The sequence below is a fragment of the Ursus americanus genome, chromosome 27, assembly GCF_024610735.1.
Source record: "Ursus americanus isolate L20-20 chromosome 27, mUrsAme1.1.p, whole genome shotgun sequence".
NCBI classification, from domain to species: Eukaryota; Metazoa; Chordata; class Mammalia; order Carnivora; family Ursidae; genus Ursus; species Ursus americanus.
The window spans coordinates 3,707,745-3,727,003 of NC_142153.1; the positions used below are offsets into that span (position 1 = coordinate 3,707,745).

At 39.6% G+C, this 19,259-nt stretch overlaps 1 protein-coding gene across 7 annotated transcripts in view; it reads right to left on the reverse strand.

Annotated features, from left to right (window-relative positions):
• PSD3 (pleckstrin and Sec7 domain containing 3) overlaps positions 1-19,259 on the reverse strand; it is a 701,003-nt gene that overhangs the window by 231,256 nt on the left and 450,488 nt on the right. The window contains exon 10 of one of the 7 annotated variants that reach the window (XM_087856336.1): positions 10,427-10,598. The exons of the other annotated variants lie outside the window; for them this stretch is intronic. Coding sequence (XP_087712462.1) covers positions 10,427-10,598 — 172 coding nt within the window. The remainder of the gene's footprint in view (positions 1-10,426; positions 10,599-19,259) is intronic. 7 annotated transcript variants of the gene reach the window in all.

Here is a 19,259-nt window from a genome sequence, read left to right on the forward strand (position 1 = left end):
GCCTTGGTGAGGACCTGCTTTTGTTGATTTTGATGGGAGTTCTCTGTGCCTCCTGGATTTGGATGCCTGTTTCCTTCCCTAAATGAAGGAAGTTTTCAGCTATTATTTCTTCAAATAAATTTTCTGCCCCTTTTTGTCTCTCTTCTTCTTGGACTCTTATAATACAAATGTTGCCACAAATGGAATCACTGAGTTCCCTAAGTCTATTTTCATTTTGCATAATTCTTTTTTCTGTTTTGGTTGGCTTGATTAATTTCCATTACTCTGTCTTCTAAGTCACTAATTCATTCCTCTGCTTCTTCCATTGCACTGTTTGTTGCATAAAGTGTGCTTCTCATTTCATTTATTGAGCCTTTAATCTATGCTATATTATTCCTTATCTCTGTGTTAAGGGCCTCACTCATGTCTTTGACTCTTTCCCCAAGTCTGGTAAGTACCCTTATGATCACTACTTCAAATTTTCTATCAGGCATGTTACTTATATCTGTTTCACTTAGATCCCTGGCTGTGGCCTGTTCTTTCATTTGGGATAAATTTCTCTGTCTTCTGATTTTGTTTGTTTATTTATTTTTTTAATATTCTTTTTTTTTTAAAGATTTTATTTATTTATTTGACAGAGAGAGAGCCAGCGAGAGAGGGAACACAAGCAGGGGGAGTGGGAGAGGAAGAAGCAGGCTCCCAGCAGATGAGCCTGATGTGGGGCTCGATCCCAGAATGCCGGGATCATGCCCTGAGCGGAAGGCAGACACTTAACGACTGCACCACCCAAGCGCCCCTGATTTTGTTTGTTTAAATGAGACCTGTCACCACTGCTACTAAACCTAGGCTCCACAAAACGCCCATATCGGGAGATGCGATGTGAGCAGGGGTTTGGACCTGTCTTCTGGGGGAAGAGGTGACGTGCTGGGACTGAAGCAAGACTGGGAGTGGCTGTTCTACCAGAGCATGGGGGTGTGGCATGGTGTAAGCAAGTTAGGAAGCAAGTGTTGGTACTGTGCTGGTTCTGCCAGCTGGCCCTGTGCTTATGCTGAAGGGAGGGAAATAATGCCTGCCAGTTCCTTTTCCTGGAAGGGTCTCTGTGAATGCTCTCTCTCTGGGATGAGCTCCAAGAGATGAGCAACTAACTTCCCCACTGTATGCCCCAGGTGCTCTTCAGATTGCTATTTCCACACCACATGTCTGCTGATTGTTTGCTTGCCTTCTCCCCAAAAGCAGTCCCAATGTCCTTCCTCTGAGCTCTCCCAGAGCCACGTGCATGCTGACCTTTAAAACTCTAGGCTTTAAGAGTCATAGTTTGCAAGAACTCACAAAATTTGGGACCTCTTACTCTCCAAGCCAATTACTATGGGGATTTGTTTTCCCTGTGAGCTCTCTTATGTGCTTGTCTACCTCTAGTCCTTCTCCATGATCGCAGCTCCCTGCCTACCACAGCAGTCATGCTCCGTTTCTTTTCCAAACTCTGTATCCACAATTCTTACCTTCTTTGATGTCGCCTCTTCTCTACCTTTAGTTGGGAAGTTTGTTCTGCCAGCACTCAGATTGATTTCTGGAGTATTTAGGATAATTTGATAGTTATCTAGCTATATTCATGGGATGAGGCAAGCCCAGTGTCCACCTACTCTGCCACCAACTCCTCTAGCCTGCTTTTCTTTTTTTTTTTCCAGTCATCCTAATTACTTTTATTTTTATTTTATTTTTTAAATGATTTTTTATATTATGTTAGTTACCATACAGTACATCCCCGGTTTCCGATATAAAGTTCAATGATTCATTAGTTGCGTATAACACCCAGTGTGCCATGCAATACGTGCCCTCCTTACTACCCATCACCGGTCTATCCCATTCCCCCACCCCCCTCCCCTCTGAGGCCCTCAGTTTGTTTCTCATAGTCCATAGTCTCTCATGTTTCATTCCCCCTTCTGATTACCCCCCTTTCTTTATCCCTTTCTTCCCCTACCGATCATCCTATTTCTTATGTTCCATAGATGAGAGAAATCATATGATATTTGTCTTTCTCTGCTTGACTTATTTCACTTAGCATTATCTCCTCCAGTGCCGTCCATGTTGCAGCAAATGTTGAGAATTCGTTCTGATAGCTGAGTAATATTCCATTGTATATATGGATCACAACTTCTTAATCCAGTCATCTGTTGGAGGGCATCTCAGTTCCTTCCACAATTTAGCTACTGTGGACAATGCTGCTATGAACATTGGGGTGCATATGGTCCTTCTCTTCACTACGTCTGTATCTTTGGGGATAACACCCAGTAGTGCAATGCTAGCCTGCTTTTCTACACAAACCATTCTTGTCACTGGAAATTGTTCCAGTCTCATATGCACATATATATGCTATTTTCTTTTCTATTCATTTTTAAAAGCTTAACAAGGCAATATATGTATATAATTTTTATAATAAAAAATACTTAACAGCATATAATTAATATAACAATGCCTTGACTTACCTCTGATTTTTGCTGCCCAGAAATAATATCTTTGAACTCCTTTTTTTTTTTTTTTTTTTTGTATTTTCAATATGACCTACTAACTTTTACCTATGGACCTCTGGTAAAAGGGCACTTCTCGTTCTCTCTTTTTCTCACTCACACACACACACAGCTGACTCTCACTCTCTCTCCCTTCCTGTACCCCCAATCCTTCCACTAAAATTATATCACAATCACAACTGAACGTTACATCAATTTTAAGTGCTTACATTATTGTGACTGTGTACATATAATTCACCTCTGAGCTATGTACGCAGTCTGTTTCATTTTGCTTTTTGTCTTCTCTGGAGTTATTACCTCATTTTGTTGTTTATTTCATTTTCAAAAGCCTATCTCTAATTCATCTCCACATTCTCCAAAAGAACTGTGACTCTCCTCTCCATATGTTCTAACATTTCACATATCCTCTCAGTGACACTGTTGGAAGCATCATTGGAATCCTCTATTCTCTCACTCTAATCTAAACTGGTTGGTTTCTATCTCCTGCATAGCTGATGTCCTAGGGCTTCCCTTTATCATCACCCTGAGGCTTTTCTCTCTCTGCTATCAGATTTCCTGTTTATTGGATATCAAGCCTCCTCTTTAAGTAACTAAGAAAAAGTACATGGGTGAGGAGAAAGGAAGAATCTGCCCATTGTGAAACGTAGGTACTTTTCACTTAATTTTGCTATTTTCAATGTGGGCATCTCACTACTGGCCTCAACTGACCTGACTTCTGAAGTCCAAAGTTTTTGGGTTAATCTTCCCAGACAGGAGTTGCAGAAAATGAGGAGCATTTTGCTGTACAAATTAGGGAGGGCACTGAGAGTGTCTAGTTACTAATTTAGAACCTTTAAAGCTATCTTTTTGTTTTGACCTACTGTCCTTAGATGTAATCAGTGCTTCCAATTCCTAGACCTTTCTTGTGTTCTATGGGGAAAATCAGTCACCCTTTCTTGGCTTCCAGGTCTGCAGGCACTTGGGTTTTGGCTTTCTCTGGGGTGGTAAATAGTTAACAGGTCTGTAAGCTTTCAATTTTTCAAATTTTTTTGACATCTTGAGGGCATCAGGTCTCATTCTGTGCCCTTTAAGATCTATGAGTTCTACTGTCATTTTAGTGAGGTTTACACAGGCATGGAGACAAAAGCATATTGTTATCTTTAATTTTAAGAGTTATGCTTTTGCAGTATATAAATACAACTTAATCACAGTCATAAGAGGTCACAGCAGGGGGTTAATGAAACGTACAAAAATCCGCTCAAAATACTGCCCAATCATACATAATTAAAGTATTCTGGAGAGCCTTTCCATTTTACCTGTTCTTTAAAAAGTGTTCTAAGGAGAACTGTCATAAATCAGTGCATTGCTGGTATTTCAGCAGTCCTTCTAAATGACAGTAAAGAGCTTTTTCTCTCAAAGCACTCTCTGCCTATTCGGTCTACTAAATTAACTAGATCCCAACCCTTCTAGTTGAAGGGAAATCTTAGAAGAAAACTTTAATAAAAAGCTCAATAGGAATGAATTCCCTTGTCATGAGCTACTAGGAGCTCCAATGTCTAGAGAAGGTCCTACTGCTTGCTGTAAATACCTCGGCATGATCCAGTGGATTTCTCATTTATAGAGTTGAAGCTGACCCCACTAAGTTGCACCTGGATGCAAGGAGATTATTGTGTCTGGAACAGCTATATAATTTTTTATAAAGATTTTATTTATTTATTTGACAGAGAGAGAGAGAGGGAGAACTAGCAGAGGGAGCAGCAGGCAGAGGCAGAGGCAGAAGTAGGCTCCTGATGAGTAAGGAGCCCAATGTGGGGCTCGATCCCAGGACCCTGGGATCATGACCTGGGCCGAAGGTAGACGCTTAACCAACTGAACCACCCAGGCGCCCCATGGAAGAGCTATATAATCTTGTTTGATTTGCCAGAATCAAACAAAAACTTGGCTTACCAGATTTGAATCTGGTAATAATGAGCTTAAGTATACTAATGTGTCCAGTGACAACAGTGTTATGAGATGAGTCAGGCTATAAAATTTGAGTCTCAGCCAGTACTTTCTTAAAAATTTTGACATGAAACACTACAAGTAATCTATCTACAAAAACAAAGATCAAATGGTCATATATGCATAAATAAACCAAATGTTGTACCATCCAATGTGAAAGATTGGCTTTTAAAAAGCAATGAAAAGTGATCTGCTTGAAAGATAAGATAATGCTCCAAAATTTTAATTAAAATCAAAGATGAACTCCATGATAAATGACTGAGGAAGAGCCACCTTGCCCCTCATGGTTTCTGCATCACCATGGATGAGTAAATAAAAACATTCTCCAAAAATCTCCTATTAGTTCCTAAACTGAATGCAATCCTGAATTATAAACCAGGCCACCAGGCATGATCTAACAACAGGATACAATAAAGGAAAGGCATCATCCTGGAAAATCAGGACATCTGGTCACCATGCATATTCCCACACAAGAGCTCCCAGATGGCTAAGTTCAGGTTATCATGACGCTACTAACCTCCCTCCAGCTTCAACTAATACTCTTAAAAACGCAAGGATTCTTTTTTTCCTCCCTGAACGCTCATCTTAATATTTCATAGATTTTTTTCCCCCTTTTCTTTGATTCTGACAAGGATAATATACTAGCTTGCCAAGAATGATGGCATGGGCCAGCAGTTTCTTTACAATGTTCAAATACTGGCATGGAAGCTCTGTACCACCTGCTATACAGCAACATCATTAGAAGAATGTGTTCAAATAGAAAGGCATGAGGAAGCAGATCAAGAACACAGTATGACACTGGGAGTTATTTTAGAGACACTCAAGCAAGCACAACTCTACTGGCACTTTAATCAAGTGAAAATAGGTAAATGATGAAGATCTGCTTTTAATTATACTCAAGGGTCAACAAGGGTCATCTCAAAATTTGTATAATCTAAAGAAAAAAAGTATTAATTTACATGAAAGTACTGGCAGGATCTGAGAAATTCAGAAACAAGCTGGTAGTGGTTCTGGGGGGTGGCTAGGGCTTGAAGGAGAATTGAAAAAAACTCAAACCAACAATAAAAACCAGTATCACTTTGCTAGCTTTATAATTTAAAAATAAATCAAAAGGTAATACAAGCTTCTATTTAGGGGCAAGGCTGACTAAAATCTTAAGAGAGTTAAACAGCTATTGATAAGAATGTAGTCTGCAGAAATACTTTCCAGAAGGAGCCAGGTCTCTTCTTAAGATCTCCTTTGGGTAGAGACTACGTTAAAACATCAAAATTTTTTAGTCTGGCAGAATCACACCTGAGGGAAAAGCATAAGTTCTTGGAACACAAGAAGTGACTCCAGTGGGAAGACAGTAGAGCCAATGTAAGAAAAATAGAGTTTTGGAAATAAAATTATTTTTTATCTTTACACTATCGTATTTGCGTTGTGAAAGACACTTCCTCCCTAATTCTCTCACATGTGCCACGGTTATAAGATGTTCAGAGAGATGTTCTTGAATTCTGACCCCAATTGTTTAAATCTACTGTCCTTCTGAAAGTATCGGAGTAAGCATGAATTTACAAGATTAAAAGATGTTCTGTTTCAATTTAAGAATAAAAAATATATATAAACAGACATTTGCAGGAATTTTTCCAAATTATGACTAAGGATTTTTCCCATAATATATGAGATATACATTTTTGAATACGCATATATAAAGGATCATTTGACCAGAATCTCCTTCCCAGGCTCTGGCCTTAATCTAAAGCACAAAAGGATCTAGTAAAGAATAACAATCCGCAAACCTCTCATGAAAAACTTGAGGCTGCAATGGGCATTGTAATGTTATCTTTAAGGTTCCTTTGTGTATAGATTTGATTCACAGAAGGGGAAATGAGTAACATTTACCTAACAATGCTAAAGAAATAACAAGCAAGCTTATGCAGATGGAGAGAATAGAGTTGATGGGGCCTTTCACCACAATTGCAACATGTTTTACAAAGCAATGAATTAGGCATTTCATTTCGCTTTAACATGTTTTTGGGTAACATCTCCTAGCACAGGAAGAGTTTTATTCAAAATACATATAAAACTCACCTTCCCTGAATCTAGCTCAGTCTTTAGATTCCTTTTACAGAGGAAATAACCCCCACCAACCCCCGCAAGATTTCTAAAATTAACATTGCTCAGAACAAAGCTATCATTCTATCAACCCCTGCATTTTATGGATGAGTCCCAGGGAGGAGAAGTGACTGTCTAGGCACACACTGCTAATTACAGGGAGCAAAACCCAGGCTAGGCCACCAGGATGCAACAACCTGGCACAGACAGCAAATGGCCAACTTTTTCCATTTTGCACTACCCAAAGTACTAGTTTTACTCTCAAATTTCAGTGTTGGAGAAATTTATTTCTTTGCCTTATTATTAAATAATAGCTTTAAACAATTTGTTTGAATCCATACAATAATCAACTAGAGAACTGTTGGTTTATCTCTAGCCTCATACTAGTCCTCAAAAAAAGGCCTAAAGAGTTCAACCATGCCTGTTATATTCACCCACAACAACATGAAACAAAAGCATCGGTTGAGATCTTCCTGATCTATAACATATAATGTAGTCTGACAAGACATAAAGAAGGAAATAAGTGATACTATCAACAAGAACTTTTATAGATTTATGTTTTAGACCTATAATTGACTTACTCAAGTTAAAAACTAAGGAACAGTGAAATAATTTATATTTGAGGTTTAACTAAATCCATGGGAGACATGTGGAAATTCCAAGCAGAACTGAGACCTAATCAACATTTCTTATACTACACATACCAAATTCTGGAGTATTTGCCTTTTAAGAAATTGATTCCAAAATGTTACTTCTGTCAAAGGCAGAGCAACCAGCTGGGCTGACAGCAGGAAAGTCTGCACTGCCCCCTCATGGCCATGAGCCTCACTGGTAACTCTTCCAATAACAGACCCTTAACTGACAAATAGCTTATAAGTCAAAGTAAGAATTAATACCTTTGAACAGTGAATGTGTTCTCCACAAAATGCATATTCTCCTAAAACACACTGACATGTGTCCTACCCATTTTATCTGCTTCAGAATTTGATATAAACAATGTTATCTAGAAAAGAACAAAGCCACAGAAGTCTAAAGAATATAATTTAAAATACCTTAAAGAAAAAAAAAAGACCATATAGAAAATCAAGTTTTAAAGAAAATAACATATAGGCTGTGCTTTGGTAGTTCAAATAACATTCTTTAAACTATGTCAAAATGAACCACAAAAGATTAGAAAATTCAATTTTCTTAGTTTAAAATTATTAGATCAAGGGAAGCTTTTAAGATATTTTTCTAAAATCAAAGGCAATGGCACCTAATCCTTTCACAGAAGTCCTTTAATACCTGCTTCAAATGAAGAACAAATACGAATAAACGAGATAAAAAGTGAGGACAATAGATGAATCAAATTTAAATTAAACCATTATGTTTTCAATAAACAACAAAACAGAAGTTAGAAATGTGAAAAATGAAAGCTTTCAAGGAACACAAAACATGTTATAACTCCAACTCTCTGACAAAGGACAATTAATACATCTATTCTAGGAAGAAGTGGAGTTCCAGATAGACAAAATTAAATCCCAGGAACATACATCAGCTTACCTTTTTTGGAGGGGACTAGAGGAGGAATTTTTTCTAATCATTGGATTAGATATCTTTCATTTTAGATAAAAAGTCAGATAATTAAAAAGTGTTATTTATATTACTAGCAGGAAGAAATATTAATTTAAGTGCTAAAAAAGTACTACTGGTGAATAAGAATTCTGATTATTAACCCCTGGAGTAAAATGTGTACACTCTAGATAGAAATATGTGTTGATATGCATTTATGCATTTATAATATAATTCAGTCCCCCATATTTAGGGTACAAGTCTATAGTGTTATCCAGTTAACTTCATTTAGGGAACAAAAATGGCTAATGAAAGATTAAGTTCAATCTATCTAATTTCCTATTCTAATGATTTTCTATGAGCTCCTTCTGGTGTTCAATTTTAAAAGACTACATAATCCTACAAAAATATCTCTTGTGAGATACTGGGGACTTGGATACATTCTTCAATATACACTCCAGAACTTAGAGACGACATATGCTTAAAAAACATATTAAAAATTTGACAGTAATTTCCAAATACCATATCATGGCCTATTGATTACCAGGGGTCTTTTATACTGTTCACTGCTTGTAACGTTTGCAATATTAAAAAAAAAAAATACTTGGCTTTCTCTTGCATAGATGCAATATCAAATAAGAAAACCTGTACTGCGTAACAAACAGAGAAGATAGTAGAAAGTCTTTTCATTTCACATCTATGCTAGATTTCAACATTAATTACAGTATACAACCATAATTCTGGGTAAACAGACTAATATTACAATGCTTAAATTATCATCAGGATTTATGGTAGATGATGATGATCTGTTTATTTCCCAAAGTCTTTGACAGCATAGTGCAGGTAAAATCCATGTTAAAACAAAATCTAAAGATGCTTCTTAGCACTCCTAATAGAAGCCAATTTTAGAGCCATGTTGAAAATCACATAGATGCTTACATACATTTATTTAACAATATAAGCAGCCATCCAGGTCTATCAGAGCAGGAGACAGTAGTCAGCACACCACAGGAGGTCTCACAGCAATTTCAACAGAGACCAATACATCACCGTGCAGGTCACAGTGACAGGACGGTGAAGATGACATGTGAACAGGACATGTGAAGGTACATGTTTCTCCCCAAAGCTACAAATTTAAAAAAAATACTGAAGGGGAAAGAGCTGTATCTGACAACATTCTAGCTAGGAAATTTGCTAATGATTGAAGGGGTTAGATCCCACTGTGTCATAATCTAAGGGGGTGGATGGAAAGCGAACATGTTTCTTAAAGTCACATTAAGGTATTTTGCCCCCTTCATCCCTACCCCTGCCATACTTTTAAGGGAACCTGTTATTGCCAAAGTCTTTCAACAATGTAAATGCCATAGAAGGGGACTGGGAAGGTGAAAGGTGGGCGGGTGAAAGCCTAATGTCACTCTCAGTGGGTCTGGATACATAACTTGTGAGAAGACAGAAGACACTAAGCTCTACCTCCCCAAGCTTTTTCTGTGCGTTGAAATCTCCATCATGATCATGTACGTCTCCAGCCTTAGAGTTCTGTGATTCTATTATTCCATTTTTAAACCTGTGGAGTGGGAGTGTTTCTGAGTACCCTGCTCACACAGATGGTGGTGGGAAGAATCTCAAGAAATGTTGCATGTAGTAAATGCCCATTTCACTACGTAATCACTCCCTTCACATTTCATATGAACAGAGATAATATTATCCTACAGACGTCGCAAAAAGACAAGCGATTAATGGCAGCACAGCCAGAACACATATGTGCAAGAAACATGAAAGAAGAAAATCTTCCCAATTACATATACCTGAGGCTACTGACTCCGTACAAAGCAAGAATGCAGTTTAATAAGACCAGGTCACTGTGTACATCAGCTCCACGTATTGTTGGGCAGGGCAGAGAAGGGAAGGCAAGAGGACTAACTGAACGATGAAATCATACACAATGTCTCTGTATTCCTGATGTTCTAAAAATACACTGCACTGACAAATCATTTGTCAAGGCAACCTTTCTGAGACTAAAAACAAGATCAATGTGCCAACCAACACTTTCTCACAATCACCTCATTCTGAGCGTTGCCTCACCCTTCTCTTCCACAAACGGGCTCTTTATAAGACTGACCCACGTCACAGCAATCTTTATATCTGGACTTCAGATACCATCCCTTTCATCTGATCTCACCTGATTATCTTAGAGCCATTTTATAGATCTTATTTTCTCATTCTGTCACTGCATATTAGACACTGGCAAAGACTGTACCACATTTTCAATACGGTTTAACATGGTATTTCTTTACCTTGGTATCCTTAGCAGAAAACTCTGAGGAGTTAGAAATTTTCATAGACTTTGACCGGTGGGACTGCCGCCGGATAGAATCCTCCCGGGAGTATTTCACGGAACCTGAGGTCCTCACCCGCACCTTGCTGGTACTCTGAACACTATTCACTCCAATCATTTTGCAGGTTGACCGGGGAAGAGGTTTGGAGAAATAAAAGGCACTTTCCAACCGCTGAAAGGTTCTGATGCTGAAGGAACTCTGTCGGGTTGTGCCTGAGCAGCTCAGGGAGCTGAGATCGGCGTTAGCCTAAGAAACACCAGGCTGCCTCCCCCAGCATCTTCAACTACCCTGTTTGCAGCGAGTCTGATTGTTCCAGGCACAGCTCACGTCACTGGCTGCGAAGAGGAAAAAAAAATGCAATCCCACCCCTGCTACTCATCTCTCTTTTACACACACACACACACACACACACACACACACACACTCCATATTCACACAGTGGAACAAATGGCAATTGGCCAGGCAAGCTATTCATTAGCATTCCAAATAGCAGCACCATTTCTCTCGTGATACTGTGCAGCAAGCTCATTAATGTCAACAACAAAATAGAGATACCACAAATAAAAGCCTCAAGTAATCTGTGAGGCACCATGTGGGGTGGGAACAGAGATAAATCTCCAAAAGGGGGGGAGGGAAAGGATGGAAATCAAAAGGCTCATCCATTAACAGGCTAGTATAAAAGGATGGAGGCCTCTCCAATGATCATTTATTTTCCTCTCTTTCCTGTTTCAGGCCACACATTGTTTAACAGTACTTTAAATCGTACTGCCTTCTGATGAATTAAATGTTTATTATGATCTTAGAGTACTTAGCCAGATATTTAGACAGGAATTATGTCAGGCTGTATGAAAAATCCAGAAAAAAAAAAAAAAGAGGTTATGCTACTATCATATTAAAAAGTTAAAAAAAAATTTGCCAGTTAGCACATGTTAATTTTAAATATGGCTTAGAGTAAGACCAATAAAACGAATTCCAATCAATAAAAAGCAATAAGCTTTTCCAAGAGCTGTAAATGTTCCACCAGTGAACAAGAATACGAGTAAGAATCTGAGTAAGAATTACAAACTGGAGATTATTAGAAGACCAGATAACTTTAGTTCCTGACACAAAGAGTCAGTTTTGACTATAACACTCAGGATTGCAATGCCTCACACATCTGGCATCTCAGGGGTACAGAGAGGGTCAGCCTGATAACCCCCAGATAAAAAACGTTTTAGTGTTAATATAAATAACAAAATTTTAAAATAGTTTGTAAAACGCCAATCTAGGAAGAGAGTGGTGCCTCAACTGATCTAATCCTCAAATCTGAAATTTCCTTGATGACTCAGGATTACAAATTCTATACAGTATATGGAAAAGCACCCATGTGCTTGAGAACTACTTAAGAAGGTATTCAGGCTCTTTCGTCCACTGTCAATCAGCCCAGGCAAAGTGATATTTGGACTTGGGGTTTTATTTCCCCCTCAGGTCAGGGGCTTCCTCCCACCCTCCTCTAGACTTCTTCACTTTCCATCTCTTATCTCTGAAGCACTTGATATTTCAACTCTGTTATAAACGAAGAGAGAAATTAACTTTTGATAGAATTTTGTCTAAAATAATATTAGACAATAGCTTTTTAGAAGATCTTGGGGATCTCTTCTAAGAATTGATTGATTTTAGAGTCTATAATATCATTTTTGGCTACTTTATGGTAAATTTTCCTCTCTTCCCAGGTAATTTGAAGCTATTGCATGACTGTTCTTTAAAGTAAATTAAGGAAAAAACAAAAACGTAGCGACTTCACATATTACAAAGCATGTTCCAAAGGCATAAAAGAAGTGCTATAAAACAGTATGATAAAGTTGACCGTTTAAAATACGCACAATTCAAATTTAAGTATGTGGTGATAATATAGGCAGATATCTTCATTTAACACAAGTAAGCCTGAGGTAGAACCCATGAAGGAACTACTAGCAGAGGCAAGATAAAAATTCAAAAAGTACTGTGTAAAACACAGAGCCCCCGCCTCAGCATGGTTATAAATACAGAGCACTGGTTTAAAAGAAACACGTCTTTTGGATATTTGCTAGTCACCATAATAAGGAGTTAGAATATGGCTCCTGATGAAGTGAATTACCTTTTCTCCACCAAAAAGGTTACATAAAAAGAATGAAAACCATGTGCTAGTATGTACAGAAATGGATTCTGATATACAACTTCATTTCTGTCTAGCAGAAATATTCTATCTTTACCCACAGACTGTCCAACTGACACTACTACTCCTGTAATGTCATTATTAAAAACAATTTTCATCTGTTTAACACCTTACACTTTCTGTAAGTAACATCTGTTACCTCATTTTGATTCTCAACTTGACAATTTTGTGAGGTGGGTTGAAGTGACATTACAATCCCTACCACTTTATAGGTGAGCCAGGTCAGTTCAGGAAGCCAGCACAGAGTCAGCGCTCAAATCCTCACTTTAAACCACACCACCAACCACACTGTCTCTCACAAACTGTGGCTGTTTACATTGGCCCTTTCCTTTTTAAACTAGAATAAATCTTTCTGCAAGTCAGGGAGAGAAGTCTCCCCCTGTGCCCCCCCTACATTTTCTGTTTCAGACTTCTATCTGGACGAGTGAAGAGAACCACTCCAATGCCTCTAGTACTCTAAGAATTAACAACAGATGACGCCTATAACATACCTGAGCATGTCCACCAAGAGGTATGTGGAGAAGCTGGCAGGACCCCTAGCACTCAGGGTCAGTGGTGTGGCCTCATCCTATTGACCTAAACTTAATTTCCACCACTTCCCAATACCATCTTTCCTTCAGTTAGGCCTGTCTGTCCATTCCAGTGTAATACACTGGACTGTAGCTTTTACTCAACCTACACATAAAACACAAGCTCAGCTCCTTACTGTAACTCTCCTGAATTACTTCCTATTTGCTGTCCTCCCACCTGGAACTCTGTGGTGTTACCCTGATCCCACACATAGCCAGCTTCTCATCATTCAGAATTCAGCTCAGCTGCTACTTGTTCCAAGAGACTTTCCCCGTCACCCTTCCTAAAAGAGCCCCTACTCTCCACCTCATTCTTTCTCTATCGTAGCGGCTATCTCCTTGTCTTTATGGAGCTCACTGTTGTCTGAAGTCATCTGTGCCCCTCAGAGCCTACAACAGTACCTGGTAGAGAGCAGGAGCTCAGTGACTATTTGTCAAATAATTAAATTCCTTTTTTTTTTTTTTAAGATTTTATTCATTTATTTGACAGAGATAGAGACAGCCAGCGAGAGAGGGAACACAAGCAGGGGGAGTGGGAGAGGAAGAAGCAGGCTTCCAGTAGAGAAGCCTGATGTGGGGCTTGATCCCATAATGCCGGGATCATGCCCTGAGCCGAAGGCAGACGCTTAACTGCTGTGCCACCCAGGCGCCCCCCAAATAATTAAATTCCTTAAATACATAGTAAGCTTCCCTTCTCTATTGCATTTCATGTTGTTAAACTTTCTAAGAAAATTCAGCATAATTTTTTTCTGAAAAATGAATACAGTTAATATACAATTAATTTCTTTCCTAATGGTACAAAAGAGTATGCAGTGAAATTTAAGTTCCCTCCCACACCGGTTTCCCAGTCCTATGCCCAGATATAAGCACTAGTGCCAGTTTCCCATGCATCCTTCCAAAGATAACCCATCCATATACACTATATGTGTATGTGTACATTGTGTCCTTTCCCTTCTTATGGGCTATAAATGAAAGCATGATATATATTCTTTTTGTTTCTTGCCTTTTTCCCTTTTCAAGATCTTTCTTTCTTTTTTTTTTTTTTTAGATTTTATGTATTTGACAGAGAGAGACAGCCAGTGAGAGAGGGAACACAAGCAGAGGGAGTGGGAGAGGAAGAAGCAGGCTCCGAGCAGAGAAGCCTGATGTGGGGCTCGATCCCAGAACACCGGGATCACGCCCTGAGCCGAAGGCAGACGCTTAACAACTGCGCCACCCAGGCGACCCTCAAGATCTTTCTACATCAGCACAAAGCTACCTCACTCTTGTTAATAGCTGCATAGTTTTCCAGTGTGGTGAGGCATCATATGTCATCAGGGTCTTATTATTGGACATTTAGTTTACAGTCTTTGCTACCATAAATCAGGATGCAGTGAATATGCCTGTAATATTCCACATCTTAAATAGTATAAACAATATGGTTTTCCAACTGTTTTCAGAACAAGTCATATTTTCCTTTTCCTACATTTATTTCATATCTCCTGCAGTCATCATGTTAGATATTTATGGGGGTCACAACCAGATTCAATATGAATCACTTCAAAGACTTATCGGAACACCCTGTGCTGCCCCGTCCTGCTCTGTGGGCTTGACTGTCCTCAGACTACAGCAGCCTGTGCACAGAGAGCCTGCTTGCTATGAAATAAAGGCAGGCCTCCTGGAGAGAAGCAGCTATTTAGAAGTTCAAAATAACTTTCCATAAAAGCTTTCACAGAAAATAAAAGTGACTTCCATATGAAATAGAAATTGTAAGGGAAATTTAATTCTACAAATTAATTAACTGAAAGTCTGAAAATTGGTACTTCACCTTCTGACGCTTTCTCTGACTTAGGATACTATTTAGTACCTAAACCCTAAAAGGCTGCTAAAATAGTGTCCCAGTTAATGGGTAGCAGAAAAACTCTCTAAGCCTTTCCACAGGCAGAGTCCCAGAGAAACTAATCCAATTTAATACCTTGTTCACGTGTGCCTACCATGTGCTGGGGAGATGTGTGTGACACACACACACATACACACACACACACACACACACAAGATCAGCACGAGGCCCCTAACTTTAGGCAGCTCATACTCAGTTGGGGGTGAGGGTTAGAAAAAACAGGAAATTCTATTACCATAATGGTGAATACCTTTGAAAGATCAATGAACTGAAGACTGCAGATCCCAAATGAGATAGAGAAGAGAACGTCAATGGTATCTAGGGTCAGCTACGTGGGTTACAGAGAGGTCCGGGGCTGAGGCAAGTGTCCTGGGGGCTATGTGGCATCGTTGGCCATGCCTTCTACTGGAGAGTCCCTGCTTTGAGTGATGCCCACCAGCCCCTTCCTGTGGCTGTGGAGCGTCGGGTCTGATATAGCTGCCAATAAAGGCAGTCAGTGAGAAAACAAAACCAAACAAACAAAACACCTGGAGCTGAGCCCTAGGCTTCACACTAGAGAGGCCCAAGTCCGTGAGCACAGATGGTCTGATGAAATTTGTGGGCTCTAAGTCAGGGTAAAACTGAAGACTGGAAGCAACGAACTACCAGAAAGTGAGGGAGATTTTTAAAAAGTATAATTTTGTTTTGTTTCAGGGGGCTTTTTAAGACTGAAGATTAAATTGTATCTGAGGCACTGATAAAAAAAGTTTGAGGTTAAAATATAAATTAAGATTTTAAAAGATAAAAAGTAACCCCTTCTTTCCCAACCAGTTAGTTCCTTTCTCCTGCCTAGTGAGCTGCCCTTCAACTGTAGGGTGACCAGGACTAGTGCATGTAGTATGGGTTATGTTTGGGCCCCTCACCATCTCTAGAGTGAGAATCTGGCTCTCCATGGCCTGGGTCAAAGCTGGTTGCAGAGAATCTGCAGTCACTTCAGAGCTTGTGGTTCTACTCTCTCCAGCCCTCCATAGGCCAGCAAATCAGGACTCTGCCTCTTCTGTTTCCATAGGAATCATGTTGGATTGTCAGCTCTATCAAGCCCCATTGAACACAGACACTTCCTAGCAAGACCTGTGTTTAGTCGGACATCTTTGGCATATTTTTTTTAATGCTGCCAGGTGAACATAAAGGCCATGGCATTTGTTGTGACTAGCACCCAGGGTTTGATTTTTTTTTTTAAATTATCCCATGAAAATTAAGACCTGGAGTGTTCTATTCCCTACTACTTTAATACTCCCCTCCTCGCAGATTTTCTATACCTGCTGCACCTCAAGCTGAGGGTGCTCTGGACCTCCCCTTCTTGGTCCTCACTAGAGACCTCTTTCAGCAGGTTGTATACGCCACTGTCTAAACTGTGGTCCTTCCCAGTCATTTGGCTTTATCAGCTTCACATGAACTGAGTTTTCACTTCTTTGGAACACAAGCCACTACCCTCTAACCCCCCCCCCGCCCCTTTGTAATATGCTATGGGCCATTGAGTAGGACTTGGAAATGACTAGCATGATATCTTTGTAGTCTGGTTCCAGGGATATGGGTACTTCTTCCTGAGCAGGGAAATTATTTAAGATTGGATGTGATTTCCTTTGAATATCAGGTTCTGGGGCTGAGAACATTAAAAATAGTAGGCCTCCCTCCTCTTTCCCTGCTACAAGGAAATGTCCCTTTATTTATCCAGGTCCTTATCTGGCCCCTTCGCCAAGAGCTCACAGTACAGTGTTTATTTTTTAGAAGCCCCATTTGCACAGGTTTTCAGTGACTCAGAATGCTCTACTGCCTTTTCTTTAAGAAAGGATTGAAATACACTCTTCCTGTGCCCCTTCCTCCCTTGCAACTCCTGCCTGTGTTTGTGTGGATCCCTAATCCCAGAACCACGCTGAGATGGACACACTGTCAGTAAACCCCTGGGCAACTGTCAAGTCACGATCCAGACCTTCAGGTTGTTCCATATAAAATGCAAAATAAATGTTTTTATTAACAACAACAAAAAACAAAAACAAAAACATCTTTCCCCTCTAAGAAAATGTCATGGAACCATGAGCAGAAAAAGATAAAGACTGAGTGATGAGCTCTGGAGAGAAGCCACAGTGGTAATGAATTCTAAATACCAACTGCCCAGAGGTACAATTATTAACATGATACATAGAAGGGCTGGGGGAGGGAGGAGGCGTGAAATGGCAGGAGGAAACCAGCTCACTTCATTTTCATAACAGAATGGTGGATGTAACATCACTTAATATAAAAGGATCTCATGGCTTTCCCTAGGTTCTTTAGAACACAGTGTCTTGTATGAAAGAGAGTAAAGTGACAGAATGCTGATCTGGGAGTCAGAGGTCAGGTGCTCAGTGAGGCTCTCTGGCTGTTGTTGTCATGTGGCCCCACATCTTCACTATTGGTGCTGGTGCTAGTGTCATAAAGGTGCTAATGAGTGGTTTTCTTCTAGGCCATTCATTTGGATTTAATCTCATTGGTGGAGCTGGAAGGGACCTTAGAAAAAATCACCTTCAATGTCTTCATTTCACAGGTGAAGATTTCTGAAACCTAGAAACATGAAGTGACTTGTCCAGGATCTCATAACTAATAAGTGACAGAATTGAGACTTGTGTCCAGGTTTCCTAATATCTAACAGAAGCTGTTTTTCTCCTGTGCTGTTTGCTTCTTGAAAGCTAAGGATTCCACGGCCATACATTTTTTTTCAGACTGCCGTAAGGCTTGAAATGGTTACCTTGAAATGGAAAATTCACTACAGAAAGACTGACTCCAGAAGTGAAATGGAGGCCAGCCACTCATATAACTGCAGGGAAGACTTGAAAAATCAACTCTGCCAAAAGCTTAGGAACTAGTCTTAGGGTCCAGGAAAATGTGTGACAGTTTCCTGTTCCTGATATGGCAAGAGTAGGGTACGTATCCTCCCATTCTCCGGGTGCTATTCCTTTCTATATAGCAACATGATTGCAAAATTAACCTTCTAGAGGACAATGTAGTCGTTGAGAGTAGATAAAAACAACAAATGACTTTAAATAATAAAATAGATACATTTGATAAAAACTTATTCCCTGCTTTATTTTCCTTTCTTCTTCCAGGCTTTCCCATAATTCTGATACTTTTCCAATCTGGGGACTCATTTTGAACCCTAGCAAATGGTGATTAGTCTGGACTCTTCTAGTGCTCTACACCCCAGGACTAAGTCCTGATCCATAGGTGGTCTGACCGCATGAGGCCTCACGCAGGCTCACCTGCCTGACATCTGTGCCCACAGTCTGAACTGGAACTCTGTTGCCATGTGTCACCAATCTACAACTTTAACCGGTTGGACATACCTCAAGACTATTGTCCAAATCGGGACCCAGACAATTTCTCCACAAACAGACACTGAACCTGCTCTCTGGTCCCTATTCTTCAATCTCAGCCTAAAGAGCAAGTTTCACAGCTCCTTTCCTTTGTCCACTGTCCCTTTTCCTAAAGGTCTGATGATGCTTATCTTTACACATCTCAGCTGTGCACAAAAGTGAGAAGTTTTGTCTAGCAGTGGGGCTACAGATTTCTTTGGGTCATAATTCATTATCTAAAAAGTAAAATCAGTTTAATTTTAATGAATAACCACTGTCTGCAGTAACTGGCAGTTGGAAGTCAAAATCCCTATGACTTGTTCAACCTATGAAGACATATTACCTCACTCCAGCAGCCCTCAGTCTTGCCTCTGTTATCACATGCTTTAGTTCCATCTGTTCCTCATACAAAGCAACAGGATGGGGAAAAAAATCTTTAAATAGAACCTTCTTACATTTAAAATTAAATAACATTCTTGAGGGGGGAAAAACACCCTGTAAGCGTGAAATAGTTCCAAACTTGAAAAAATATCATTTTCCCCTCATAAAACCAAATCCAGTGATGTAAAACATTTAGACAAGGGTCAAATATTAGATGTGCTATTTTGAAGTACAGGAAAATACAGAAGGAAGACTTCATCCAAGTGTTCATAAGATATAATTTTGTATAACACTGGCACACTCGGCTTAGGCCTTCTAGGATGCTAGAAGAACCTATCATGTATACCTGAGACACTATAAATTCTTCTTTCTGTGCCACAAGTACTCTTCATTCTATCCCAAA